This window comes from Caenorhabditis elegans, chromosome V (assembly GCF_000002985.6).
Source record: "Caenorhabditis elegans chromosome V".
Classification (NCBI taxonomy): Eukaryota; Metazoa; Nematoda; class Chromadorea; order Rhabditida; family Rhabditidae; genus Caenorhabditis; species Caenorhabditis elegans.
Genome location: NC_003283.11, coordinates 9,032,894 through 9,059,585, shown reverse-complemented (window position 1 = coordinate 9,059,585; position 26,692 = coordinate 9,032,894). Strand labels below are relative to the sequence as shown.

The following is a 26,692-nucleotide window of genomic DNA, read 5'->3' as shown; positions in this document are numbered from 1 at the left end:
CAAAAAAATTTATTTAATTTAGCCGATAAGGTAGGAAAAATCAAATAATGCCAGAAACTTGATTAATTCGTCTCCAATTCTCCATACCAACCCACATTCCGCCTGATATCCCGACGACGGGCATTTTTCGTATTCATTATATTATATATGACTACCAGCTTTCTCGTTTCAACTTTTTGGTTGCTAGTGTTCTATTTTTTGTATAAAGGTTTGTTTTCAGTAAAGGTGACTTTATAATTGAATACTACACTGTTTTCAGAAGCTATGTGTGAGTTGGATGTGTGTGAAGGAGTGACTTGTTATGGTGATGCGATTTGTCATGAACATAAACTAGCTTGTTTTAATAAAACTTCTCCTGATTGTTTTATTATGGTGCCAGAATGCTCAGATAAAACCATTGAAGATTATGAACGAGAAAGAATTGATTCCAGAAATGTTGAACGTAAGAAGTTGTTTTATTGATCAGTCAAGATTTATATTGTTGCAATTGAAACTTTCATGAAACCGATAATTTTTCAACATACAGCATTTAGTAGTATATTTTATTTCAAAATCTAAATATCATACTTCCTCTGTTAATCTGGCATGCAATGTCATTTTTTTGATCGGTTCGTAAATTTGAAAGAAATAAAGACTGTAAGACTGTAAGATAAGAGGCTTCAAGACTAATTTTCGAATGCCCCCTCGGAAAAATGAGCGAAAATTGAGAAAATGTGATTTGACGTGAGTTTTCACAAAGTACGGCACAAATCAGTGCAAGACTGATAGATGAAAAACGATATTTGTCTTCACGGCCTTTCGAGTAATTTAAGTTTCCTTTCACTGTTTTTCAGAATCGTGATCATGTTTATTGGTTGAAGACAAACTGCAAATAAATTACCAAAAAACACGTAGTTTTCATCACTATGAAATGGGTCATCGAAATAGGCCTAAAATCCATTTTTTTTAAACTATTTTAATCACGGATTTTATTTATTTCAGTACTGGTATCCAAGCCAGACTATATGAACTCGAATGATAAAGACACTCTCTGCCAAGGTATCAATTGTTTTGGAATGAATACTTGCACAATTGTCCGAGTTCCTTGTATAGATGATCCAACCTGCATTAATTATTTACCATTCTGTGATGACTCTCCACTTACAACATAAACCTATAATTATTCAATCCTCGTAAACATTATGAGGTTTTTTTTCGATGGTGCTACCTTAATTTTTTTAAAATTTTCCTTCAACCAATATTTTTTTCTTAAAATGGCATCCTTTCGAGCAATATACATATCGTGAGTTCATTTCGATTATTTTCCAACTTCAATATTTAAACTTCCAGGGTGACTTTAATGTCTATAGTCATCATATATCTCAACTCGTTCGCAAACGGTAAGCATTTCTGTAACAAGATTTATTCGACTGGCCAAATCTGTAGTGATGTTTTATGGCAAACAAGTGAAATATAAATCTTGTATCATTGCAAAAAAGTAACCAATAATAAAACTATTCCAAAAATTTGATTCTTGGATGGTTTTTACTTTCACTTAATTATATTTTCGTTGAACAAATTTTGAATGTTTTTTTTTGTTTGCTCGAAAAACTTCTGATTTAATTTCTGATTGGCTTCAGCTATTACTTATGACTTTATTTTACATTTTCCAAAACACGCAGTTTTACCACGACTAACAAATAATTTCAGAAGACAAACCCAGATTGGCTCGGGAAAACCGTCCCTATACTATTCTCAGTACTCATTTAAATTTGAAAGATTACGATCGGCTTTGTTTGAATGGACCAACAGTGAAATGTTACGGAGAGACAGTTTGCAAAGTTGCAAAAGTAGAATGTCTTCCAAATAAAACATGTGATCCGTTGATGGCAATTTGCTCGGATAAATCTTTCGAGGACTATCAAGACAGAAAATTCAATTATACTTCTTCTCGTTAGGCACATTTCCTTTTATTTTTCGTAGTCACGCAATGCATTTTCCCATGTTTTCCTTTTTGATTGTTTTCATTCACTTCAGTTTATAGAAATGAAGTTACTTTTTCTGTTCTGTTATTTTATATTTCTGGCTAAATATTCACATTCACAACTACCAGATGCATGTGACTTTGTAACATGTTACGGTCAATCCATATGTATTCCTGTGCCTATTCCATGTATTAACAAGCCATGTCCTGTTGGCCCCGCTTGCAAGATTTTTGCATGTCCAGAAGGAAGCAATCCAAGAGATCATTCAAATTGTATTTTGCTAAAAAAATCGACACTGTGATGGAATTTTGTGAATTTCATACAGTGTAATAAATCAATTTTCAAATGTCAGAATAACCAAACGATTTCTAACAAACAATGCCAAAGTTTTTATATATAAGCTTGAGGGAATTGTCAAGAAGTTTGTAGACTTGCCAAAACTTGTACTTGAATAATCAAAAAGTTATTATCTGAAAGCTTCTTTTAAAAAATTTTCGACGGAGCAAACTGTTTTGAGAGCAAACTAACCACATAAACGTGTTTAAAATTATCAATTTTCAATAGGAGACTTCTCATAAATGAATTAGATTTAGGGGTATTGGAATTATTGGAACTGGAAAGTACCGTGTTTTATCTATTAGAATCACACCTATTGTTCGACTTTGGCAGCTGATCAGCGTATCTCAATTGTCGTTTGTTCTAAACAAAGATTGTTAGCTGACAAAATATTTATTGTTTGTTTCTTTTACTATTTTTTTCACAATTTGGAAACAACGTTAAAAATTTTTGAACGGCTGTACACAGTTTTTGAGTATTTTTGCGAGTTATTTTTATGAAGTTTCTGGCTTTTGGAGCTATTTTGAATATATTCAAAGCCCATCCCAGCAGTTAATCTTCTGTTCCAACAGTCTTGAGTTTTTGCTTGTATATAATAAAAATACTCAAATGGGCAACTTTCATAATAAGACTTCTCAAAAAAATTGCATAATTTTTGAGATTTCTCATTACCAAAATTTTGCCTAGGGCGCATTTTGAGTCTATTCAAGCAAAAACCGAAAACAGTTACTTCTTTGTTCTTCTCAGGCGTACTTTCGTAGAAAGTAATTTTGTAAATAACATATTTTTAAACTTAAAAAAACAGCACTCAAGAAATATTCCGGTCGGCTGAACTCTCTCCGGTCTCACCAAGTCATTAATCTTTTGACTCATCCTCGGTCTCACGCCTGTCAATTTTATTTCAATGATTGCTTCCTTCTCATAACTTCCCCACTCCGAAAGTTTCTTCAGAAATTCTTTCATCAAAATGGTGAGTGGTTTTTTCTTCATATCTTACAACAAATGAAAGTGTGTTTTTTCAGAATTTTCAATTATTTATTTTCTTTGCTCTTCTTGCTTTTGCTAGATCTGGAGTTCTTAGTGAGTACCAAGGTTTTATTTAAAAATCAAATGACTTATTTTCAGAAAACACAGAAAACATGCCCATTTCTCACACAGACGCACTCTGTGGTTCTATCAAATGTCCTGATAATTATAGGTTTTAATATTTCCAATTATAAATTTTAAAATATTTTTTCAGATGCGAACTGCCAGTCAGTGACTTGGAATGTGGTTCTGAAGACGATTGTTCAGTTGATCCAAAGTGCGTGCCAATCCGTAAGTGTAGTGAAACCAAAAATATCCAGTGGTTCTTGGAAACTTCCAGCAATCCGCAAACCGGAATGTGAGGGCGATGAAGAGCTCAAGGCGTGTGGCTCAGCGTGTGAACCGACATGTGATAACGAGAATCCAGTAAATCAACGTTGAGATTATGTATGATCATAAATTGTTTCTCAGGAATGTGATTTGGTGTGTATGACAAACGTCTGCCAGTGTAAGAAAGGACTCGTCAGAGACTCGGCAACTGGAAAATGTGTGGAGAAAAATAAATGCAGTAAGCTTCAAAATTTATTACTAGACTTTAACCAATTTAACCATCAGTGATTATTCGCTGAAAACCTGCACATAATACTAGTCATAAATTTTTCATTCAGGCAAATGCACTCTTGAATGCTCTGAGAACGAAAAATGTGAACTTGTGGAGCTGACTTGTGAGGAGAAACCATGCCAAATTGTGGACGTATGTGTTGCACAACATACCACTGAATAATATTTTCGATGATTAAAAAAAAAGTTGTTTTTCTCATATTTTAATATTGATGTTTTCATGCTAATGTTTTCAGAAAATTTAAAAATAACAATATTCGAATTTTAACATAATATTTGTATTCCTTTTCAATAGCCAAAAAACTTATGAACTATTCCGTGTTGCAATACAATGAATACAAAAAGTCAGTGTTAACCAAACAATGTTAAGTTGGTAATTATGGATGAAACACATTCGAAATACTCTCCAGTGAGCCAAGCCAAAACTATTTGCACCAAGCGATACGTTTTAAATTGATATCTTCTAGTGAATTGATTCATTAAAATCATTGGTCGGAATGAAATTTCGTAAGGTTCTCGATTTAATGTGTTTCTGATTTTTTCTGAATTTTCGAATACAAATTCTTCGAGATTTTTAAACCTTTGTTGTGAGCCCAATTTACAAAATAAATACGTGACCGGTGAAAGATAAATTTCTCTCCAAAAGATTGAGAAGACCTATAATATCTCCCATTCGATCTTATCATGTTTCTCGTATCATCCCTTCCGAAAAAAAGGGCGGTTCTGCCGTTTTTTAGTGTTCCGGCACAATAAATAGAGCCGTTAAAAAGCAAAACATCGGTTGGTTGCCCTTCGTTATTGTGAAAATGGTGAGTTTTTGAGTTTTTTTTCTAATATAAAAATTATACACTTACAGAGGATACTTGTCATAATCACATGCATCGTTGCTGTTGCTACCGCCACAAGTAAGTAAATATATGTGATTTGGTACTTGAACGGTTACCAGATCATAAATATTTTTTTAGAAACATGTGAAGCCAATGAGGAGCTGGTATCGTGCCATAATACATGTGAACCACAATGTGGATATACCCCTGTAACAATTAACTTAATGTGTCTCCCATTACTGAAAGTTTCAAAATTTAGAAAGCTTGCACGGAGCAATGTATCATGAACACATGTGACTGTAAAGACGGATTTGTTCGTAATTCTCTTGGAAAATGCGTCGAAGTATCTGAATGCACCAAGGAAACTACAAAATGCCCAGAAAATGAGACATTCTTTGGCTGTGGAACAGCTTGTGAAGCAACTTGTGAGAAACCAAATCCAACAGTTTGCACTAAACAATGTATCGTCAATGTCTGCCAATGCTCCAAAGGTTTCGTTCGTCATGGACTCAGATGCATTGATAAGAAAGATTGTCCAAAATAATTTGTTTTTGAGTAAACATTTCCAAGTTCAATAAACCATCAAATATTGGAAAAAATTCAAAAAGAAGTGTGATGAAGGAAACTGGAGTTGTGTGCTATTATTGATAACACAATTGTTACATCAGTATTATTTTTCCTGGCATGAAAAACTAAAAAAAACTCTGTTTGATCTTTTGGATTTATTGGTCATCGTTTTTTTTCAATGTCTATGTCTCTGGCAAACAAAAGGGCGGTTTTGATAGACTAGAGTCCTCTGCGTGATTTAGTGTTCTCGAACAATAAATAGAGTCATTTCAAAAGAAAACATCAGACTGCTGCATTACTTTTCTTTCTGTGATGGTTCGTTCTTTTTTTCATTAGAGCAATGCAAAAACTAATGAGTTTTTAGAGAACTTTTGTCATAATTGCCTGTTTTATTGCTGCTGCGACAGCTGCCAATAGTAAGTTTATTTTTAAATGATTATTGTTAAATATTTCTGGAAAATAAACATTTTACTTTTCAGAGACATGTGGAGCCAACGAGGAAATGGTTGCATGCCATGATCACTGTGAGACACAATGCGGATACACTCCAGTAATCTATAATTTTCCATGTTCTCCTATAATATTTAATTTTCAGAAAGTGTGTCTATCTGCTCAATGTATTGAAAACGCATGCGACTGCAAGAAAGGATTTGTGCGTAATTCACTTGGAAAATGTGTCGATATTTCCACCTGTACCAAGGAAACTAGCAAATGTCCGGAAAATGAGACATTCTTCCGATGCGGAACCGCTTGTGAGCCAACTTGTGAAAAACCAGGACCAAGACCATGTACCAGACAATGCATTGTAAATGTTTGCCAGTGTTCCAGTGGTTTTGTCCGAAACGGTTACAGATGCACCGAACTCAAGGAGTGCCCAAAGTGAACATTTTGTATTCACATTTGTGATAATAAATCGTTGAATTTCATATTCTGAGAAAAACCAACAAATTGCCAAATAGAATAACATTCGGTTACCATGAACTGGAAAAATGGAAACGAATTTATATTTCTTTTTTGGAACAAAACACAAACAATGCCGTGATCGTGATATCATTCCGATGGAAAACTGTGTCCGATCGGAGTACACAAAGTTTTCGTTTTTGGGTACAGATTACCTCACTAGAGTATTGAATTTCATTTGGTCTTATAGGTTCGATGCTACACACAAAACTTTTTTTAGGATTGGCAATTGTTGTTTCATAAACATTCCAAAAGCGACAAAAACAGACAGTTTAAATGTTGGCATCATATATTTTTTTGGAAAAAAAATTCGTTAAAAAATGCGTTAAAAAATTTAACCGTGTGGCAGAGCTGAGCTCATCCCCTACTTGGTTTCTTAATATAGGAACATACACACAAAAAACAAATAAGAAACTTAAGCAAGGAAATTATTCAAAAAAAGATCAATCATTCTTTTGTAATGTCTAGGTTAGAAAATGTCGTAGACGCTTAAAACTTTTTAATTCAAAAATCACGATTCTTTTACAGCAGCGTTTTTTCCAGGCACATTCTGGAAAATGAAAGACTACGCTATTTTACGTGAGCATTTGCAATTGTTTTCTACCTCGTAAACATAAAAATAATCACATTCATAAATACCAATAGGTACGCGTCAGAAAGGTTCTGCCAATTTCTGCACAATATCATTTGTCCCAGAAAAAATTTGGCAAAAGTTATAGGAAATTAATTTTTCCCTTTACTTTATATTTTTGAAACTTTTGACTTTCGACGCCTTTGTTAGTTTTTCTATTTAAACACATGACGTTTTCATGCCGTCATAGTATTTCGCTCATTATTTATAAACACGTTAATTATTGAAATACACATCTGACAATGCTCGAGTCTACAATTTTGAACCTCCGAGTTTGTATTTTGTATCAAATGCATATACTAAGAAATAAGTATGACAAAACATAGTGCGTAACTGAATGTCTCAATATTATAGTTCACTACAATATTACTTCAAAAATGAAACGAATTCAAATATAATATATACGTTTAGGTCTATACTATTTGAAATGCCAAAAAAACGTTTAACTTGACCTTTTCAATGACGCTTCAAATTTCACACCTACCGATGCGCAAAAGGAAATAGATTTTCGATGATGCAAAAAAGTGAGAGGCTCAAATTTTTTTTCGAGACCGCCGTCATTTTTGAATTGAACTATGAAGTTAAATAACTGCGTCTGTTTAAGCCCGTTAACAAAATGTATATTTTTTGTTTCGGGACTTTTGAGTTATACCTTTCTGCCAAAAAAATCGAATCAAAACTTTGATTTTAAGAATGCACTTACTTCGAAGTTAGAAAATTTCATGAGCAGATTTATTCGATATTCTGCGTTACCAAAAAAGTATTACGTACTTTCCATAATTATACATAAAATTTACGTCAATAAGCTTTTTGCACATCTAAATTATTGAGACCCGTTTTGTCTTCCGAACTTGTATCACTTTTCACTGAATTCCGGTACGATTTTACTAAATTACTTTTCAAGGAATCCATTTTATGCTGACATTTAGCAGATCATATATGATTTTTGAACGCAATTCACCTGTCTAGTTTCTAGGTATTTTTTAAACTAAAGTTTTCCCGTTTGACTGGTATATAAGCTCAGTTTTGGAAACGGTTTTATCAATAAAGTTATTTTTACATTTTTTTCAATAAAAAAAGTTGTTCTGTACTGAAAGCTTAACATCACATATTCAGTATTCAGATAATGCAATTTTATTCTAAGCCATACCTTTTATCATTTCTTTACAGTACTTCTGTTCTTAGAATCAAATTCAGTGTTTTCAAAAATACCTTTGGCAAAAGGGAAATAGAATTTAGTTTCTTCTTTAGCCAGTATTGGTGTCTTAATAAATAAATGTTCATTTTCATTATAACTTTGTGACTTTTCAAACAAACATAATGAATGTGTGAAGTTATGAGATGTGGCTGAAACTCATTCTAAATTTCCAATTCTTGAATATCTTTTCCCTCTCGTTTCAAATGAAAACCTTGTCATTATCATTTCATTTCTGGCTGATTTCCATTTATAATTATATATTAAAGAACGTCTTTTTCACTCTTCCGGTAACTACTTGAGACCGCCCAAATATTCGCTCAGAGTTCTCCGTCGTTCACTTTTCAGTCTGTTCATTGTCCAACACGGAAAATCTGCAAATAACAATGGTAAGCCTGCATTACATAGTTAAAGCATGTGTTATTCATCCGAGTATTACTTTTCAGAAGACTTTCTTATTTCTCAGCTTTTACTTAAGCATGGGATCAGCCACACAATGGATCACACCAGGAGCCCCGTTTTTACCAGAATGTGGGAAAAACCAAAAACGAGTGGCTTGTGGTTATGATTGTGAACCACAATGCGGATTTGATCCAGTAAGTTATCTTTTCAATTCTAAAATAGCAGGAACGTTTTGGTTCTGCTTTTTTTCATTTGAGGTATTACTGTCAAAGGTTAGGAATAAAACTGTTTTGCCGTTCCTTTTTTCAGATAGACACTATTATAGATATTATAAAAATTTTGCTTTTATATTGAAAACTTTATGAAGTCATTCAGAAGCGTTTTCTATATATATATACCAACTGAGAATGATGAATGAGAAGCGGCCGTTAAACCACACTATTCTCAATATTGGGTACAGTTTGAAGAAAAGATTATCTTGGAAACGGACAATAACAGTTTTTGAATAATTTTTTTGTAGAATCCAAAATTTTCAAACATCAGACAGTCGAAACGAAAAAATCAGAAAGTCAAACCAAACTAAAACCACGAGAGGAACATTTATTTTCAGACTGTATGCAGTTTGGAGTGTAAACCGAACGCTTGTGTTTGTAAGGATGGCTACGTGAGGAACACAAAAAATGATTGTGTCCGTCGACTTGAATGCACTGCAGAAACATCCAGATGTCCAGAAGATGAAGTATTCCAGACTTGTGGAACACTTTGTCAACCAACTTGTGATGACCCGTACCCAACATCTTGTGAACATGATCGATGCATCCGGAATGTCTGCCGATGCCTTCCAGGATTGGTCAGGAATAGTGGAACCTGTACAAGTTTAGATGAATGTGACAATTCTCCGGCTCGGCCTTTGGAGCTTTTCACGTTGTAGTTGTTTTTTTTTTGTTATTGATTGTCATACATTTTTCATGTCATTATCTCTCTCGTGTGTCACATTCAAATTTATTTGAGCTAATCTCAAGGCTAAGAACAATTGTTCAATTTTTTGAATTACCAATAAACATGTAGTATTTTTGAAGCATTAGTCAAAAAAATATTTGCACGAAAAACTACAATTGCATCTACATAAAACACATAATTTTCTACATGAAAACTCAACAATATTTATCACGAATAAAACCAATATTTGCACCCTAAATTATAGCACGACAACTTTTTTCTTTGACTATTGTTCAGAAAATTAATGTTTTGGGTTTGTCTTTTGAAGAACATGACATTTGTAGCATTGTTTTTAAAAAGAAATTGGAAATTTAATGACAAGTTTTAAAGTGAAACATGAAATCATACATTTTAGATGAAATCATCTTAACCGTTTTGAGAAAAAGATTTAGGGAAATCATATATTATGGTTGCTTTGAAGTTCTAAGACTACAGCGACTTTATCGATAATTATTTATTGTTTTTGTACCAAGATTTGAAATTATTATAAATATAATCAAAATTCGAAATGTTCTCGGAAATCTATGGAATTCGGATAAAATAACGTCATATGCATTCATTTTGTTTTTTGAAAAAATTCTTTATTTTCGAAGGCTTTCTTCCTAAAATCAAGTTTCCCAGAATTAAATAAATGAGAAAAGCTTCCTGAAATCAGCTGTCAACTCCAGTAATATAATTTAAACGCTTAAAACGGTTAGAGGTAACGTTTTCTACGTCATGTTTTCCTGAAGTAAAAAAATAATAAATCATAAAACAAAGTTAATCAAAGGAATAATGATCATTGAAAAAGTTATGAATAGATTTTTTTTTTCTCAAAACGGTCACAATTATTCGCAATTTTGTATTAATAATTTTTGAATTTTTCTTTGATGACTGTTGTGAGTTTGTTTAAGCAAAATCTCACGCCACTTCGCCTTTAAGGAAGAGTAATGGATCAATATGATTTGCTCTAAGAGATCAATACTCTCAAAAACCAAAAGGACCAACATGGTTTGGTGGAAAAACTGTGAGATTCTAAACTTTTTCAGTCCTTCTGCTATCATTTAAGAAGTTTCCCAGATGACAGAGACGATTTCACCCACCTGGAAAAATAGTTCCGAAGTTGGTCTGACTACAATACGTCTAGATCAAAAATTGCTGACCAGTTATGTTGCAGCTAAAAAATCACAAAATTGAAATTTTCATTAATATCCAACAACACAATACATGGTTTGGGGGCTGGAGACAGCCTCTTAAGTGAATACCCTTGCTGAGTTTTTCAATTGGATTTTGAAAAAAAAAAATCCTAGATTGGATTGAAACACAATGTGTCCCGTGTAAACCTGACAAATGAAACTATTATGTTATACTTTCTGAAAACTGATACCACTTAATTTAAAATAAAAATTAGTAGAGAGGATTGTAAACTGCAAATGTAAATTTTCGGAGAAGTTTTGCTTCCAAATTCATTGTCCACTAACTAGTGAGAATCTGATATTATTTAAATAAATTTGCAAAATTTACCAAATAAAGAGATTCATTATTTTCAGTATGGGTCTCACATTTGATAACGTTTACAGAATTAACCCAAAGACTTTTGTCGTATTGTTACTAACAACATCTTCATGTTTAGGCATTATAAAATCAATCCATATGAAATTTTTATCAAATGCGGTTAAATAATTGTACAGAGCTAAGACTTTTCGGAACTTTTTTTTGGGAGTTTTCCAATACATATAGATTTCAAAAAGTGAAATTGTTCGCTTTATAATATTTTGAAATTCAGCACTTCTAAGTCATTTTCTGTAAAAAAAAAGAGCTGAAGCTTTTGAACTCTGTACTATGTTAAGCTTGAAAAGTATATATGCTTTCACAAAATAGATGTGTATGTTTGCAAATATTTGTTTCCGATAACTACCAAAATTGGTAAAACTTTTTCCAATTTAGCAAAATAAAGTACACTTAAATTTCTGTGACAATATTAAAAGTGTATCCCCCTTTCAGTTTAAACAAGTTGATTTGTATAATAATACGTTATTCCCTTACTTCCTATTTTTCTTTCTGATTCTGCACGCATTACTTTTCAGTCACAAGAGCATTATAAAAAATGCGTCCGTCGAATGTGATCTGTCGAGCAGGGAGATTGTTGTGTCTGACTTTGAGACACAGAAGTGCAATCACTGGTTGACTAGCCTTTTCGTGCATAATCTTCTAGTCAAAATCTGAATGTTCTTTGAATAGATTAGCCGATTTTGCTTCGAACTATGATGCACCATGTATATCAGAATATTTAGTTAATGAGAGATTCTTCAAATCCGCACGTACGTATAAGTAACTACCAGAAACGAGGAAATAAACATGCCCCGGTGAAAATGCACAAAGAAATGAACATCTTAAAGAAAAGCTAATCTAGCGTGACGTGAACAAAAATTTTTTTTAACACGAGAAGCCAAAACATATAATTTTCTTTTAAAAAAGATTTAGTTTTCACAAATTCGCGTTTCATTTCATTTCAGTTTCATATTCATAATGGTTGGTTTCTTTCTTTTTCACTGAAATTAAGAAAATATTGATTTCAGAAAAATTTCCTCGCTTTACTTTGTGTTATATTGGCAATTTGTAAAGTTTCTTCTGAATCTCAAGGTCAAATTGCTTTCTTCTCAAAAAAAAACTATTGAAATTTTTAAGAGCTACAAAAAAGAAACGCCTGCAAAAATCACTCTTGTCATCCATTCACAGAGTGTCAAGCGGTAAAACGAAAATCGGATGGACCTGAAAAATGGATTTTTGAGCCTGTGTGCATGAAAGGTAGTTTTGTTTGATATTTGAAATTGTGGGATATATTAAAAAGTATAACCTAGCAAAAATTTCCAAAGTTCAAAAATGTCATATATTGGTTTGAAATCATTTCAAAGCCAATTTTTCCGAAACTCCATATATTGCAGTTCCTACCTGTGCTACGAAAAAATGTGTAGATGGAGAGAAGTGCATATTGAAAAAGATAAAATGCCAATTGATTCCCTGCTTCAAGATTCCGACTTGCCTTCCAGACATTAATGAAGCATCTCCAGAATATCAAATGCCTCCTGCTTTTTTGGTTTGAGTGATTTCAATAAATAACTTCAATTTATTCATGATTAAAATATTTACATTATTATTTTACAGAGTGAAGTTTGAATTCAAATAAGTTATCAACAGTCTTTCGAGTTTTTCGCATTTGTTGTAAACTCTCCAGCGAGATCATCGTAATGAATCCTTTTCATAGCATCAATTGTGCTCATCATTTTCTTGATTCTTGGAGCATAATTAATTATGTCATTTTTCTTGTAATACTCGTGCAAACCATCAGCTATTTGATCTCGAAACTTGTCACAAACGGTCAATGACTCCCCAATTATTTTTTCTTCTGTAAAGATCTTTGATTGTGGTTTATCATTTGCCAATTTTTATACCATTATGCAGTACAAAATTAATAATAAGGAATGCCACTTCCTCAATAGACAACTTCAACTGACTCAGTGGCTGGGCGACTTCCCGCACGCACCTCTCCGCGAAAATCTTGTAATCTCTGAAATCTATGACTTGTGTCTCTGTTCTGATTGGTTTGGTGTTGATGTCTTACTGTAGGGTGACTGTTAGTTTGTTTTGAGCTACTCCTTCAATGTCGAAAAACAAAGCATCCAGTTGAATCGCCTTTTCACATGAGATTGCAAGTTTCTGAAACCAATAAATTAATACAGTGACGGTAGTTGTTAAATCAAAACCTTTTCATTGACACAATCTTTTCCAAACACTTCTGTAGACATTTGAATTCGTTCAAAACGGTATATATTCTGCCACAAAGATTTGAAAATGCGGGATTTCTCTGTTAATGGAATATTTCGGAAAGCCATAGAATGCATCGACATGATTGCAGTATTCTTGGCCTGTTCCCTCCAATGAGGAACTAGTGTTTCCAAAGATAGACGATTTTCAAATTGAATGTCAAATGTTTGTTGTGACTTTCGAATCAGTCGAAGACCTTCAACAACCTGATAAATTGGGCTCAAGGAAGCAAAATATCCGTGATCTGTCGATGGAATATCTGACATGAACATTTTATGCATGTCTCTTTCAAGGTTTTCGTAGTTTATCTCTGAGAGAACCGATTTGGTGTACAACTGATCCTAAAAATGGACAAATTTAACACTTTATTCCAGTTAATTTCTAATTTTACCTCTGTTTTGATAACTGGATATAAACTTGTGCTAGGTAGACTATTACATGGATAGGCGATACTCGCATCATTTTCATCGTTTCTAATTTCCTGTATTTTAAGCTTTCGGTATCGCATTTCATTTGAGTAAACATCTCGATTCCATTGAACATCTACAAAACATAGGTTATTGGGAGATTAGTAAGATCAGAAAGATCTGGACACTTAATGTAAGATTAAAATAAATTGAGGATAAAGTTATGAAGATGTTCGATGCATTACAATATGCTTTTTTAAAGTCTTCATGTCGATCGTCAAATGTTCACTTACTATCGGCAGTCATCCCCATTCTGAGACACTTTTGAAATCTACAATGGCGACATGAACTTCTGAAAGTTTAATATTAAAGATCACACGGATCAAGAAATTAAGTACCTGCGAATCTTGTTAAGGTTGCATTTGATTTCATCTTTCAGACATTCATATTCAAGATTAAGTACAACGAATCTCCTGAATAGGCGGAAGAAAATTTACTATTTTAGACATAGATCAAAAACTCGAGTACCTGAAAAACGCAGCGCAAGCTCTGCAGGCGGTGACTCCAAAATGAACTCCGTGAGCAGCAAGACCGCAGATTTTGCACGTGGACCGATGCATCATGGATATCGGAAGTTGAATGTTGAGGGGAACTATTTCCATCATATCTAGAATGCCTGAAGAATGACGTTTCTTTTCTGTCTTTCTACAGAATATGGACTACGGACGACATAAAGATCAGTTCCAATCAGAGATACGGTGAAAATTAGACGACAATGAGGAAAGAAAGGAAATTATCAAAGAAGACTGTATCTAACATATCTCGCAGAAATCACAAACTATATAGGAATTGGAACGAAGACAGAACAATACGAACGGACTAGTGAGAGAAAGAGTTCTCCGAACGAAAATATGAGTTGTTTACAAAACATGTCAAATCTTTATTACGACAAAATATTTTTATTTTTAATTATAGTGAGTGAGTGAAATAGTGAGGTTTTTGTTGACTGTGCAAAAATGCTTTATAATGAGCTCACAATCTGTACAATGAATAAAGAAAACTAACTTTGTTGGCAGAAACTTTGTACAATGTTGTCAAGGACAGGTATGCTTAATGAATTGTGGAAACAATTTTTGATCTAGATCTTTAATATCAATCCTAATGTGTCGAAGTCACTACATCCTTTTGTTGCTTATAAGTCTAAAATTTGAATTGCTCATTATCGTAGGTTGTGCAGAAATAAAAGAGAACTGGCGTCAGGAACAAGAAAAAAGTTCAAGATTACAATAAAAATAATTGAGTGAGCAGACAGACGAAGTCAGAAGATATCAGAAGAGGGAAGAACTCCTTGAAAAAACCCCTGTTTTTTCCTAGAACAAAATTTCATATCGTGGGCATTCCCGGGGTATTTTCCTTCGAATGAACGCGTGCTTGATGTGGCTCTGTTTATCAGCAGGCAAGCTCATATCAGAGAGGACGGGAGATTAGAGTTATGCGTAGTGTCTAGGAGGAGATTGAGCTCTCTGCTCACCTGGCGAGCATACTAAAGACGTGAAGGCACACGGACACAGATTATATTCTAGTCAGAAATGACACAAATGTATTTCTTAATGATCGCCGACGCCTTCTAAAATGAAGGCGTTGATAGGGGTGGAGTCTACTCAGTGTAGACAGTGCTCGAAGCAAAAAATATAGTTGTCAGAACCAACAGATTCTGATTTGTGATTGTGGCAGGGCGGTATCAATTGATATGACGCCTGTTTTGTGACTTTCTTCTTTTAGAGTGGATGCAGCAAAACGAATGATCTACACCAACTTTTATTTAACGAGAACCAAAGCAGGACAAATCAAAGAAAGTCAGCCAAATAATGTAGATCAGAACATCAGGAAGCAACGGGGGATTCTTCAGCCCTTCCTTACAAAGAAAGGGCAGCCAAGAAGAAAACGTTTACAAGGAATTGAGGCCGACTTTCGAAGATTCTTATCGTCTTTGATCGGCAATAGTAACTTAGAGAAAGACGAAAGAGACCAAAGGTTCAAATATATATTGCACCAAACGCAACACAAGCTAGAGAGACTGACTACTAAAATCATTAGTATTATATGACCAATGAACACTACGTAGAAGGGGGTGTCAACTTTATGATAACCAAATCATAGCAATGACGATTAGGGGATGTATTGCTGCAAAAATGTTTTTTATTTCAATTCAGTGTGACAATTTCGTGATCTAACGCGACATTTATATGGAATGACATGGGATACCAGACTGAAATCTTTGTAGAGTGAAGGTAATCCGTCTGATGCCGGAAGAAACTGCAAAAAAAGTTATTTCCTTGGAACGCAAAGTGCACTGATGTGTCACCTCAAAATAATTGAATAGATTTGCAGCTAGAAGGAATATTTCCATTCTTGCAAGTCCTTCACCAATACACTGTCGTTTTCCCATGGAGAACGGGCACAGTTCCTCAATCTTTTTCAGTTTTCCATTTTCGTCAATAAATCGATTTGGGTCGAAACGCTGACTGTCTTTGAAAATCTAAATAAAACAGAAAAATGAGGATGGCTAGGTTGAGTTATCTTACAGTCTCATCGGTCATGACGTTAGCAATTTGATGAATGACACCTGTTCCTTTCTTCAAATGATATCCTTTCAGCTTAACGTCTCTGGTTAATGCATGTGGTAAGTTCATTGGAAGAATATTTGAAACTCGTTGAGCTTCCTGGAAATTGAATTGATAAACTTTGTATGTTGTATGATCAAAATGTCAGTGTAGAGACTATCTCTAAAGATCTCCGAAAAGATTTAAAAGTGCCTCACGAATGTCCCCACAGGACACATTGATTTCTTGGCCTATTGAGAAAGTCCCTTATATTCCAAAGCGGTCGGAAAGACTACTACAGTTTTGAAACAAGAAAACTGTGAAGAAAAACTTGAAAATTTACAGATTGCTTTTTATAAGGAAGCCATCGAGCAATTTGTTCATTATATCAGTTTTGAAAGATATTTTCCTTGATTCCTTGATTAAAAATCAATCCCTTTAAATGAGTTTACACTGAGCGCACTGATTCTTTTTAAAACTTCAATTTAACTTTTCCGTACATTGGCAAAAGCATTGAAGTACACGAGTGCATTTTTGTCTGCTAACGTGAGAAGACGACTATGATGCGCAAGATAGTTGTCTATTTCCTGATGAATCAACATCTAAAAATACTATCGTTGAAGTTTTTCGTATCTTTTCTTAAAAGGGTACCTGCATTTCCGGATAATTTATAGCGTAGGCGATAAGGAAGCCAACAGTGTTCGTGAGAGTGTCAAATCCCGCCGCCCAGATATCGAAACACACGTTTTCAAGTTGAGAATCACTGAAAATTCACTCAAACTGAAGTGTACTTATCATAAGAATTACCAGTAACTATCAAAATCATTCTTTTGTTCTCGTTGGAACTTTTTTCTAAGGTAAGCCTCCACAAAATCTTCATTATGCTCTTCTTCGTAATTAATTTGGGATTTTGCACCGTCGATTTGTTTACGAAGAAATCTAAACAATTCACGCTTCTGCTCCTCAATTCTGGAGAAAGCAATATAACAAATTAATTTCAAAATTCAATACTTGGACTTACCCACTAACCATAAGCTTTACCAGAAACGAGGGAATTCCATGACATGTAAAAGCAAGAACACCCAGTGGTTTTCCAACTTCTTCCATAAAATTGTTAACCAGCGTTTTTATTCTCGTGAATTCAAATAGCTTTGATCTGTCAAAACGATACCCAAAAAGGAATTGATTAATTACACTTCCTACAGCAACGTCCAACTCTGACTAAAACGGAGCAGAAGTTGTTTTTTGCAAAAACATTGAAAATGGATACCTGAAGCAGAAAATCTTCGTTCAAGATTTCGGCTGTTTTTAATTTCTTAATCAGTTCCTCTGCTTCAATTAGTATTTTAGACTCCATTAGAGGTTTTCCGACTCCAAGCTCTCTTAATTGAAGAACTGCAAATTTTCGATGTTCCTTCCAGCGATCTCCACTAATGTCCATTATTCCATATTCACCTCCTAAATTAGGAAAACAATATTGAAATAATAATTTTGTGAATTGCATTTCTCCATTAAAAAAAATCTTTTTCGGAGTCATAAAGCCTTCAAACCTCTGAAATATTTGTTGAATTCTGGCGAAAGATATTTGTCAGCGTAGGTGTCTCCATCTTTTATAACCGTTTCCTTGATATCTTGATAATCAGTTAAAACTACAAATGGGACCGGACCTGAAAATTTTTTGTAATCATTTTTTTTTTCAATTGTGGCGATACCCATGTAAAATGTGAAAATTGGTCCGTATTGGTCTTTCCATTTTTGGAAAATCGAAATGCCGGGAGCCTCGGATCCGGAAAGTTGAAATAAATTTCCGAAAATTGGAATTGGAGTTGGTCCTGGTGGTAATCCTCTTCGCCGCCACAAATATTGATGAATAAGGAAGAAAAGTGTACAGAGTGCGAAGAAAATTAGGATCATTTGATCACTATAATATTGTTTGAGAACTGTTGTTATCAGTTATTACTTTTCAATGTTTTTATATTGTTTCTTCACGACACAACTCTTCAACCGGTTGAGAGCTGTCGACTATCTCCCGTTTTTTGTGAATAATAACAAAAATATTGTAGGAAATAATTAGACGCAGACCCGTATTTTGTGTTTGTATAGACTCAATGAGCTGCATGTATTATTGTTAAGCCATGTAATCATGGTTCGAAAACAACTCGAATTCTCAATCTTTATTCACAAAAAGCTGTCAACTAGTTGATCGAGAAATGCTTTCTAGTCTATGATGTATTGTGACTAGAACTTTTTCGTGGTCACGAGCTTGACGATTTCTTGAACTTTTCAAATCACGACTTTTAGCTGATTGTCACAAACTAAATTCATTCATAAACAAAAAGAGGGAGGAAGTTGAGAGCGTGTCTGTCTGGGGATTTAGAAATTAGAATTTGGCATGAACCCGGAAGTATTATAGGTTAGTTCCGGTACATACATATAATTTGTGCTAGTTTTTGCGAAATTTGGAGGGAAACCCTCTCTCGTGGCGAGTAACTAAAAACAAAAAGCAAAACGAAAGATACTGAAAAAAAAACGTAATCGAGCTGACAATAAGAATTATAATTTGTTAAACACAAAACCGCTCTGAAGGCCAACTCTTATTATTTTAAAACTGTTTTTTTTGTGGAAATGATTTTGAGCCGAAAAAAAGTTTTTAGAAAAGCTAATGCAATTCAATTAGACTCTAAAAATTCACTCTCGTTATTTCATTTGTGGCTTATGCTCAATGCATGACTTGTGCTCAAATCTATTTAAAATCTGTTGTTGTGTTTTTAATAATCAGATTTTGGAAAACTTATTCTAGGCTCCAGGGTCACAGATTGACAACATTTAGTGTTTTAGTTTTATGAAAATCAGGCACGGGTTAGGATTTTTAGAATGATACAAAAAAAACATAAACACCTGTTGAATGTTTATTCTGATTTCCTGACACCTTGTCAAGAACATTTACAAAAAATATATTTTTTTGAATATATTAATTTGTATTTGGAGAGTGTCCAGGTGTAGTTATTGACGCGTTTCTTTCAATATGCACATGTATCGAACCCACTGTGGTAGTTTTGCATGGAAATATTTTTCTGATACCACTGCGGTAGTCTAGGCTAAAAATATAAAAACATTAAAAAAGGAATATGATCGGGGGATTTACTTGATTCGGTAAAAAACAAAGATATTTGAGGCACATGCTATGTTCACTGGAATGCCCGCGTACATGTTCACTATTTGTTTTCCGTATAGAACAAATAGCACGACAAATGTGTTGGAGATGCACGTAACAGTCCAACCAATAATAACGAGTGTTGCAGTGATAAAAATAGACTTAAAGACTGCTTTGAATTTTTGACCTGAAACTAACACTCTTCAAACCAAAATTGTTAAACTTGAACATATTATTTTTCAATTTCTAATATTCAAATTTAAAAGTTCGCATTCCTTTTTCCTTGTCTATATTTTTAATTTGAGACCCAATTCATTACCAGTTTCTTTTTTCCGTACTAAAAAATAAACCGATGTGTATAGCATCATTGTAAACGCATTCAACGCCATATTTGAGAATGACCAAGTTACAAATGTCTTGGAACCCATTGCAAGTGGAATTGCACATGTCATTGGACTAAAAATTTCAATATGATTTGTGCCCGATATATGTTATGTTCTCACGTATAGTCCACTTCCAAAAACGCAAAAAGTAAGAATATTGAAGTGTAGATGAAAGGAAACACCAATTGGAGAAACGTGTAAAGGCTATATGATACAAGGGATCGGTAGCTGAAAATTAAGAAACTTTAAGAATTTTTGGAAGAGAGCGTAAATGAACAGGAATTTGTCTTGATATGTAATTGGATTCTACATTGATGGTAAATTAAGCTCAAAGCAATGTCGCTTTCAGAAAGGACTACTTTGGGAAAAACAGTAACAACAGTCGTTTCAATCTTGCCAAATTTTGGTGAAACAATTTTCTGCAGGGCTTTAATTTTTCAAGAGCCAACTTTCGTGGTGCCTCAATCGATCTATTTCCACCAATAATTAATTAAAAAACCTTGCGGGCCATTTGCATGCAAAAAATCGATCGATTCCCATTGCCAAAATCCAACAAGATCCGCTTATAACTCCAATTAATGTTGGAATATTTAACAGAGTGCACACAAAATGAGAAGTTTGAATATCAAAAAATAAATGAGCCGTAAAAATAATTTGTCCATAATTGTGCAAACTATCAGCTAAACATGTTATTGCAATGAAATAATGACAAGGAGAACGAAGTTTCCTGAATTTACTTTTAAACAGTTGGGATGAAGTTTAAATATTTTACGCATGTTTCAAAAATGCTATAATCATAATAGAATTTCCGATTATTCCGATTATTGCAACAAAAAATAAAATTATTCCGAGTGGTATAAGTTCTACGGGAAGCATTTTTATTATAAATTTAAGTTCAACTAAATTTCAGTAGAAGTTAAGATTTTCACGAAATGATCAATACATATTGAAATTGGAAATGAATAAATTCCGTCATGTCGTGTTTCAATCACGCTCACTCAATTAGCGAGATCGAATACTAAAATGAAATATTGAGGAGAAAACTCAATAAGTATCACGTGATCAATGAATTTCCCCAAAGACCTTTGTTTTCATAAAAGCACTATGAGTTGCAATATTACACTATAATGAATGAATCATTAACTTATACGGTTAGAACAGTGCAGCTAAAATGAATATCAAATCAAAATTTTTAAAAATCTTGAACAAAGAAGAAAACATCCCCGCACAGTCTCCAAGAGTTATTTTCCTAATTAAGATTAATTTTATCAACATATACAGTTATATATTTTAATACAAATGTTCTCCAATCTTCTTCAAATTCGCTGCCCACGTTAGCGCAATTATACCAAAAGCCATCGATTTGACAATCCATAATGGGCCAATTCCGTATAATGTAAACATTGTTCTGAAAAAAGAAAAGAAATAAAAAGTTTGTCGTAATAACGAACGTTGTAAAAATTGGTGTGATCATGTACAAGATGTCATCGATTACTGCCATTGCACCATGAGCAACAGATTGGTCAATATTTCCCAGAATTCTTGAGTAAACTGTATCCAAAGCAGTGCTCATTATCGGAATGGACATTCCGGCAACCAATATAGTTACGGAAAGATATAGCATTGGATTGACCGCCAAAGCAGTCGAACACCATGAGTACTCCTCAGGGTTGCACCCAGCGCGAGTGGTTTCTGAAATTTAGTCTATGATTTTTGTAGTGTTGAAGGTGTAGTTTACATACCATTGTATTTGGCAACTGGATTACTTGTAAACTCAAATGGATACGTGATTATATAGACTGCGCCAAATGCAATTGTGAAGAATAAGAAGACTTTGTGCTGTGGGAGACTGAAATCATTATATAGGTATAAAATTGTGTTTTGTTTTGATCATACATTTTTCCGAAATGACAGAAAATATAGAGAAGTAGTATGGTAGATGACATCACTCCAAAAATGACCATTGTGATTGATCCCACTCGAACTGTAGTTGCACCATCCCACCCAAACATAACCATGTAAAGAATGGATCCTATCCTATAATTGAAAACTTTTTTTAAAAATTAAATACGTTGCTGCTAGACTAAACTTTTTTATTTACAACTTACGTTGACAGTGTACTATGAGAAAAGGAAACAGCCATTCTCACAAAGAAGCATACTACAATAAGTTTCCAGTCCAAATTGCTTTTCTTCAATTTTTCATATAAAGATCTCCAACGTTCCATTGAAAAGCTCGACTGTGATTCACTTGGCCTCAACTTAGTTTTCTTTTCTCTAGAAATATCTTCTATCAAAATTAAAATAACGAAGACTGTCAGAATAGTGAGAATAAACGAAATCCAAATTGGTGCCGAATATAAATGGAACCAAATTCCTGGAATTATCTCATACCCCGGGTATGGGATCGCGCTGAAGATTAATTGAATCGCTGAAAGACAATTGCTTACAGTTTAGAAATAATTAAAATGCATACTTGGTCCAACAATAATCGAAAAAATAAATGACAATCCAAGTGCAGCAAAAGCTCGTGGACGATCTTCGTTTGAAGAGCACAATGTAACATATCCACGAAGAACCGTTCCCCCACCTAAAAATTGAATTGATCAATTTGTAAACGATGGGCATTGAATAAAACCTACTATTTGCAATACCCAGTAAAGTATACACTGCCATCAGTACATATCTTTTATCAGTTTTCACATATTCAATGGTTAAGTAGATCATACATGCAGCAATTGCGATTAATCTACTTGCAATAAGTGGAATTCTGAAAAATGTGTTTATTTCATACTCCGTTATTTAATTTTCTCACTTCACAGAGCTCGTTTTATAGCTCCAAATGGAAAAAATCAGCGCAAAAACGGCATGTCCGCATTTGGAAGCTGATGTTGCAAGCCCGAAAAATTGAGCAGTTGCATTTGGGTCAATCTGTAATAGATCGTATCTTTTTCCATCACATGTATTAGATACTCACTTCTCTCATGTAAGGCCATTCTCCAATTCCTAGAACTGAATTTTCGACAGCATTCAAACAAGAAACAACTGCAGCAGTTATGATAAGACGCCAATTTGTCAATCTATCATCTTTATCTTTGTTCATCAACTGTTCTTCTTTAAAAAGTAAAATTATTAAAATGTTACACTTCAATAGAAAACTTACTTTCAAGAAGAATTCCATCGTGAACGATTGGAGAATCAGTTGGAACCTCCATTATTTGATCAGAACGAACTGAACTAACAGAATAGTTCTTACTTTGCCAATATAACCTATTAGTCTTCTACCTCCAAGGTAGCAGATAATTCGTGATTTATGTGACAATCAGATCAGTTTCAAAAGAAAAATGACGCTAATGCGCTACGATAATCACAAGAATAGGGGCAAAATATAAACTTCTTTTATGTATGGTGGGGTTTCCAATATGAAATAATTCGATTAGGGGGTATCAAGAGGGTATCAAGTAACAGAAACCACGATTCCAATTTTCTTCGGTCACAAAAAAATAATATTGATATTATGGTCAACACGCACTCGCTTCTTACCCTTTTGACGATTCATAAAAATATTTTATTTGATCGCTTGAATGGTTTCTTGACCTTCTTGCTTTTTCATTGGTCAGGATTACAGTTTCCCTAGAATATTAAGATAGGAAAGTTAGTGAAGGTTTATTTAAACTATTAATGTTTTGCAATAGCAACCGACAACCTTGATGAAATCTTTTGATAAGTATATGCTTACATGAGTGACACGGGGAGCGTGCAAATGTGTTTCTGCAGGTGTTAAAGCTGTAGCTGACATGTTAAATTGCTCGCGGATATTTTTATTAACAATCCACCTCAATTTTTGAATTGCGGTTGTTGATGCTTCCATGTAATATTATGTCTCTATACTTGTCGAAACAGAATGTGCAATCTTTTGTTAGCTGAATTTTTTGTCAATAACATTTAGTTTTTGAAAAATATTACCTACGAATTTACAAAAAATTCAATTGCCAAAAACACATACTTCTGCCCACTATTGTATGCAGAACGTTGGATTGGACAAATGGTCTTTTTCTGTATTCAGTCCTTTTCAAACAGTTTCAACAGACCAACAGATCAATTTGATGCTTTTTTATGAACAGTATTTTATTATTGAAAGATGCAAAAGTTTGTCAGATCCAAAAACGTAAAATTGCTTCTTCAAGTTCATTGCTACACATATTTATTTGAATGTGATTTCTTAAAAAACAACAAGAATATATGGTTCTACTCCACTTTACTCAATTCTTTCAAATTAAACGCCCAGAGAGCACCCATTGAAAGAAACAGAACAGCTTTCATAATCCATAAAGGACCTACTCCAAAAATTGCGAATATTGATCTAAAAAGTAGTTATTCTTTTCAAACTTTGTTAGATTAAAAATAACCTACGTTGTTAAAATTGGAGTAATCATGAAAATGACATCATCGACAATAGTCATAAACCCGTGTGCAATGTTTTGATCAATATCACCAAGAACTCTTGAATACACAGTATCCAAAGATGTGCCCATCATTGGTAAAGATGGAGCAAATACAATAACTGTAGTAATCATGAAAACCCATGGATCCACAGCCAATGCCGTATCACACCATGTATATTCATTTGGATTACATCCAGCGTGTGTTGATGAATTATAGGGAGCAAGTGGTTGACTATTAAACGAGAATGGATAAGTGACGATGAAGTAAGACCCTGCAGCAATTGTGCATGCCAAGAATACGTATTCTTGTGGTATTCTGAAAACAGAAAGTATTGTTTTAATGTGATGTTCAACTTACACTTGTCCTAAACGGCAGAAAATGTAGAGTAGAAGTATTGAGCATGCCAGAAATCCAAAAGCTATCATCATAGTTGAACCAAAACGAACAGTTTCTGTTCCAGTCCACCCGTATTGAACCATAAAAAGTATTGACATAATTCTGAAATTATAACACACTGCAACTAGCTAAAGTTGTTAGAAACTTACGATCCAAGAATAGCACTCAAAAATGTGGATGAAATCTTAACAGTTAGGCATACCGCTACAAGTTTCCATTTCAAGTTACTATTTTTCAATGTTTCATAATGTTTTCTCAGCTGATTCAATGAAATAAATTCTTGAATGTCCACATTTTGAGATGAATTTCGATGAACATCTGTCATGTACATCCAAATTATTATTGTTGTAACAACTGTTAGTATTAATGCAACCCAAATTGGAGAGGAATATACGTGGAACCGAATTCCAGGAAATACTTCATAACCAGGGTAGGCAATCCCACTGAAGATCAACTGAAGAACTGAAAAATGATCCACTCAAAAACCGGTTCGGACAAACAAAACTCACCTGGGCCAACTATTAAGGACACAATGACCGAAAGACCAATAACAGCAAATGCACGTGGCCGATCCTCAGATGATGAACACATTACAAGATATCCTCGGAGAATTGTACAAGCACCTTCAATTTTTCTACTAAATTTTTAAATAGAAGAATTTTATAAACTTACTGTTTGAAACTCCAATTAAAATATAAACACACATAAGAGCGTATCTCTTTCCTGTGGGAACATACTCAACGCTTAAATAAATTGTACAGGCAAATATGGCAATAAAACGGCTCACTATCATTGGGTATCTGAATGAAACTATTTTTTGCTATATATATATATATTTAAATTTGACTATTACTTGACAGATCTTGCTTTAAAGCTCCATATTGAGAAAACAAGTGCAAACACTGCATGAGCGCATTTAGAAGCAGATTGAGTAACTCCAAAAAACTGAGCATTTGCATCATTATCAATCTGAAAATGTACTTTGTTCTTGTTCAACAGTTTTCAAAAATCATACTTCTTTCATATAAGGCCATTCTCCCATTCCAAGAACCGAATTCTCAACAGAGATCAAACATGATACAATTCCCGTCACAATGATTAGACGCCAGTTTGTCGGTTCTTTTTCATTGGATGACGTTGATGAAACTTCTTGAATCAATTCGGATGAGTACATTTCAAAACACAGGGCACAAGACCTACCTTCATAATTTTTATTATTTTCAGATAACTCAAAACCGTCCACTGAAATCATTCCAAATAAAAAAGAACAAAATGAATGACTAAAAATATTGATAGAACAATTTGACAAACGCCGACATCCTTTTAACCCGTTATCCCGTCCGGTGAAAGTTTGAACACTGTGATTTGTGTCTCTATGCGTAATAAGCAATATTTAGGATCAACCGAATGATCTCTGAAAGGGGGGGGGGGGTAGGATTTGTAAAATTAATTTTTAAAGATGTCCTTTTGGTAATCGAAAGTTTGCAGTTTTTTAAAGATTTCCAAAACAGAAATCATAACGCTGAAATTAAATTCAATTCAATGACAGGGGAATTTTTTCCAGAATGTAAGCATGTTTTTTTAAAGCACATAGTTGTTCCTATCTCAGATATTTTTAGCATCACATTTGTAACACTATAAGACTGAAAATTGCGATTTCAATAATAAACTCGGTTTTAACTTATCATAATTTTGGAAGTCGTCCAAAAAAATGTTTACGAGATAAATCTTCTCAAAGGTCCCTTGTGGCGGATGGGGATAGTGGCACTGTTTAGGAAGTGGCGGCATCAAAACAGTGCCACGGGAGCTTTCTTGTCGAAAATTCTCGATTAATTCGATCTTCTCAAAATAGCCTCTCAATTGTTTTTATTTGAAGACTCGAATGGTTCTAACCTGCAACCTGCTTAAATTCTCAAAATTACTCAGCAAGGTCTCAATTTTTGAAAATTGGCAATAAAAAAAACGTTTACTG

General features: G+C 33.8%; 11 protein-coding genes and 1 non-coding gene across 15 annotated transcripts; 8 read left to right on the top strand and 4 right to left on the bottom strand.

The window, feature by feature from the left end:
- The first annotated feature begins 17 nt into the window (after nt 1–17).
- Nucleotides 18–1,185, top strand: C25E10.16 (Prohormone-3). The gene is made up of 3 exons (NM_001383366.2): nt 18–208; nt 260–442; nt 982–1,185. The coding sequence occupies exons 1-3, from the start codon at nt 148–150 to the stop codon at nt 1,149–1,151; spliced, it is 414 nt and encodes a 137-aa protein (NP_001370493.1). The 5' UTR covers nt 18–147; the 3' UTR covers nt 1,152–1,185.
- On the top strand, nt 859–2,037 carry C25E10.11 (INSulin related). Its single transcript, NM_072947.5, has 3 exons — nt 859–1,282; nt 1,330–1,379; nt 1,690–2,037. Exons 1-3 carry the CDS (start codon nt 1,254–1,256, stop codon nt 1,935–1,937), a joined length of 327 nt encoding a protein of 108 aa, NP_505348.1. The 5' UTR covers nt 859–1,253; the 3' UTR covers nt 1,938–2,037.
- A 1,195-nt stretch (nt 2,038–3,232) lies between these two features.
- C25E10.10 (TIL domain-containing protein) lies at nt 3,233–4,260 on the top strand. Its single transcript, NM_072946.5, has 7 exons — nt 3,233–3,270; nt 3,323–3,380; nt 3,426–3,498; nt 3,541–3,617; nt 3,667–3,752; nt 3,798–3,894; nt 3,995–4,260. Exons 1-7 carry the CDS (start codon nt 3,268–3,270, stop codon nt 4,108–4,110), a joined length of 510 nt encoding a protein of 169 aa, NP_505347.1. The 5' UTR covers nt 3,233–3,267; the 3' UTR covers nt 4,111–4,260.
- A 454-nt stretch (nt 4,261–4,714) lies between these two features.
- Nucleotides 4,715–5,475, top strand: swm-1 (Serine protease inhibitor swm-1). The gene is made up of 4 exons (NM_072945.4): nt 4,715–4,756; nt 4,804–4,852; nt 4,913–4,983; nt 5,034–5,475. The coding sequence occupies exons 1-4, from the start codon at nt 4,754–4,756 to the stop codon at nt 5,316–5,318; spliced, it is 408 nt and encodes a 135-aa protein (NP_505346.1). The 5' UTR covers nt 4,715–4,753; the 3' UTR covers nt 5,319–5,475.
- Nucleotides 5,476–5,516: 41 nt separating this feature from the next.
- Nucleotides 5,517–6,324, top strand: C25E10.8 (TIL domain-containing protein). Its single transcript, NM_001383365.2, has 4 exons — nt 5,517–5,656; nt 5,706–5,757; nt 5,821–5,891; nt 5,937–6,324. The coding sequence occupies exons 1-4, from the start codon at nt 5,654–5,656 to the stop codon at nt 6,222–6,224; spliced, it is 414 nt and encodes a 137-aa protein (NP_001370492.1). The 5' UTR covers nt 5,517–5,653; the 3' UTR covers nt 6,225–6,324.
- Nucleotides 6,325–8,385: 2,061 nt separating this feature from the next.
- spi-3 (TIL domain-containing protein) lies at nt 8,386–9,608 on the top strand. The gene is made up of 3 exons (NM_072943.3): nt 8,386–8,516; nt 8,574–8,723; nt 9,140–9,608. Exons 1-3 carry the CDS (start codon nt 8,514–8,516, stop codon nt 9,458–9,460), a joined length of 474 nt encoding a protein of 157 aa, NP_505344.2. The 5' UTR covers nt 8,386–8,513; the 3' UTR covers nt 9,461–9,608.
- Nucleotides 9,609–11,980: 2,372 nt separating this feature from the next.
- On the top strand, nt 11,981–12,623 carry C25E10.17 (the record flags this gene model as incomplete). 2 transcript variants are annotated; one of them, NM_001307830.3, is made up of 4 exons in its annotated part: nt 11,981–12,039; nt 12,087–12,150; nt 12,196–12,315; nt 12,453–12,623. In NM_001307830.3, the coding sequence occupies 4 exons, from the start codon at nt 12,037–12,039 to the stop codon at nt 12,608–12,610; spliced, it is 345 nt and encodes a 114-aa protein (NP_001294759.1). The 2 variants fall into 2 exon arrangements, with proteins under 2 accessions (NP_001294759.1, NP_001364821.1); NM_001377599.1 differs by lacking the exons at nt 11,981–12,039; nt 12,087–12,150 and having other exon boundaries at nt 12,309–12,315; nt 12,453–12,610.
- On the bottom strand, nt 12,621–14,415 carry nhr-30 (Nuclear Hormone Receptor family). The gene is made up of 8 exons (NM_072942.6): nt 14,268–14,415; nt 14,138–14,212; nt 14,033–14,091; nt 13,724–13,875; nt 13,272–13,673; nt 13,130–13,224; nt 12,960–13,075; nt 12,621–12,913 (listed from the first exon to the last, which is right to left on the bottom strand). The coding sequence occupies exons 1-8, from the start codon at nt 14,402–14,404 to the stop codon at nt 12,699–12,701; spliced, it is 1,251 nt and encodes a 416-aa protein (NP_505343.2). The 5' UTR covers nt 14,405–14,415; the 3' UTR covers nt 12,621–12,698.
- C25E10.15 lies at nt 13,199–13,338 on the top strand. The gene has a single exon (NR_069143.1). It is a non-coding gene; the product is annotated as an Unclassified non-coding RNA C25E10.15 (non-coding RNA).
- A 1,493-nt stretch (nt 14,416–15,908) lies between the features above and the next one.
- Nucleotides 15,909–18,256, bottom strand: cyp-33B1 (CYtochrome P450 family; the record flags this gene model as incomplete). Its single annotated transcript, NM_072941.2, has 11 exons — nt 15,909–15,923; nt 15,975–16,055; nt 16,105–16,278; nt 16,325–16,462; nt 16,843–16,944; nt 16,994–17,105; nt 17,150–17,311; nt 17,364–17,563; nt 17,613–17,800; nt 17,893–18,009; nt 18,055–18,256. 11 exons carry the CDS (start codon nt 18,254–18,256, stop codon nt 15,909–15,911), a joined length of 1,491 nt encoding a protein of 496 aa, NP_505342.2.
- Nucleotides 18,257–19,235: 979 nt separating this feature from the next.
- srsx-34 lies at nt 19,236–23,601 on the bottom strand (the record flags this gene model as incomplete). 3 transcript variants are annotated; one of them, NR_145827.1, is made up of 14 exons in its annotated part: nt 19,314–19,440; nt 19,488–19,683; nt 19,816–19,952; nt 20,000–20,107; nt 21,229–21,287; nt 21,331–21,571; nt 21,622–21,728; nt 21,776–21,916; nt 21,988–22,309; nt 22,355–22,468; nt 22,521–22,648; nt 22,694–22,809; nt 22,856–22,992; nt 23,042–23,093. NR_145827.1 is itself a non-coding variant. In NM_072940.6 (10 exons), 10 exons carry the CDS (start codon nt 23,091–23,093, stop codon nt 21,170–21,172), a joined length of 1,476 nt encoding a protein of 491 aa, NP_505341.1. In that variant the 3' UTR covers nt 20,685–21,169. The 3 variants fall into 3 exon arrangements, 2 of the variants coding, with proteins under 2 accessions (NP_001367564.1, NP_505341.1); NM_072940.6 differs by lacking the exons at nt 19,314–19,440; nt 19,488–19,683; nt 19,816–19,952; nt 20,000–20,107 and having other exon boundaries at nt 20,685–21,287; nt 23,042–23,601; NM_001380720.1 differs by lacking the exons at nt 21,229–21,287; nt 21,331–21,571; nt 21,622–21,728; ... (5 more) ...; nt 22,856–22,992; nt 23,042–23,093 and adding exons at nt 20,379–20,606; nt 20,652–20,755 and having other exon boundaries at nt 19,236–19,440.
- A 379-nt stretch (nt 23,602–23,980) lies between these two features.
- C25E10.4 (MFS domain-containing protein) lies at nt 23,981–26,019 on the bottom strand. Its single transcript, NM_072938.4, has 9 exons — nt 25,921–26,019; nt 25,736–25,869; nt 25,574–25,689; nt 25,393–25,520; nt 25,230–25,343; nt 24,870–25,182; nt 24,682–24,822; nt 24,292–24,639; nt 23,981–24,241 (listed from the first exon to the last, which is right to left on the bottom strand). The coding sequence occupies exons 1-9, from the start codon at nt 25,970–25,972 to the stop codon at nt 24,127–24,129; spliced, it is 1,461 nt and encodes a 486-aa protein (NP_505339.2). The 5' UTR covers nt 25,973–26,019; the 3' UTR covers nt 23,981–24,126.
- Between the last annotated feature and the right edge of the window lie 673 nt (nt 26,020–26,692).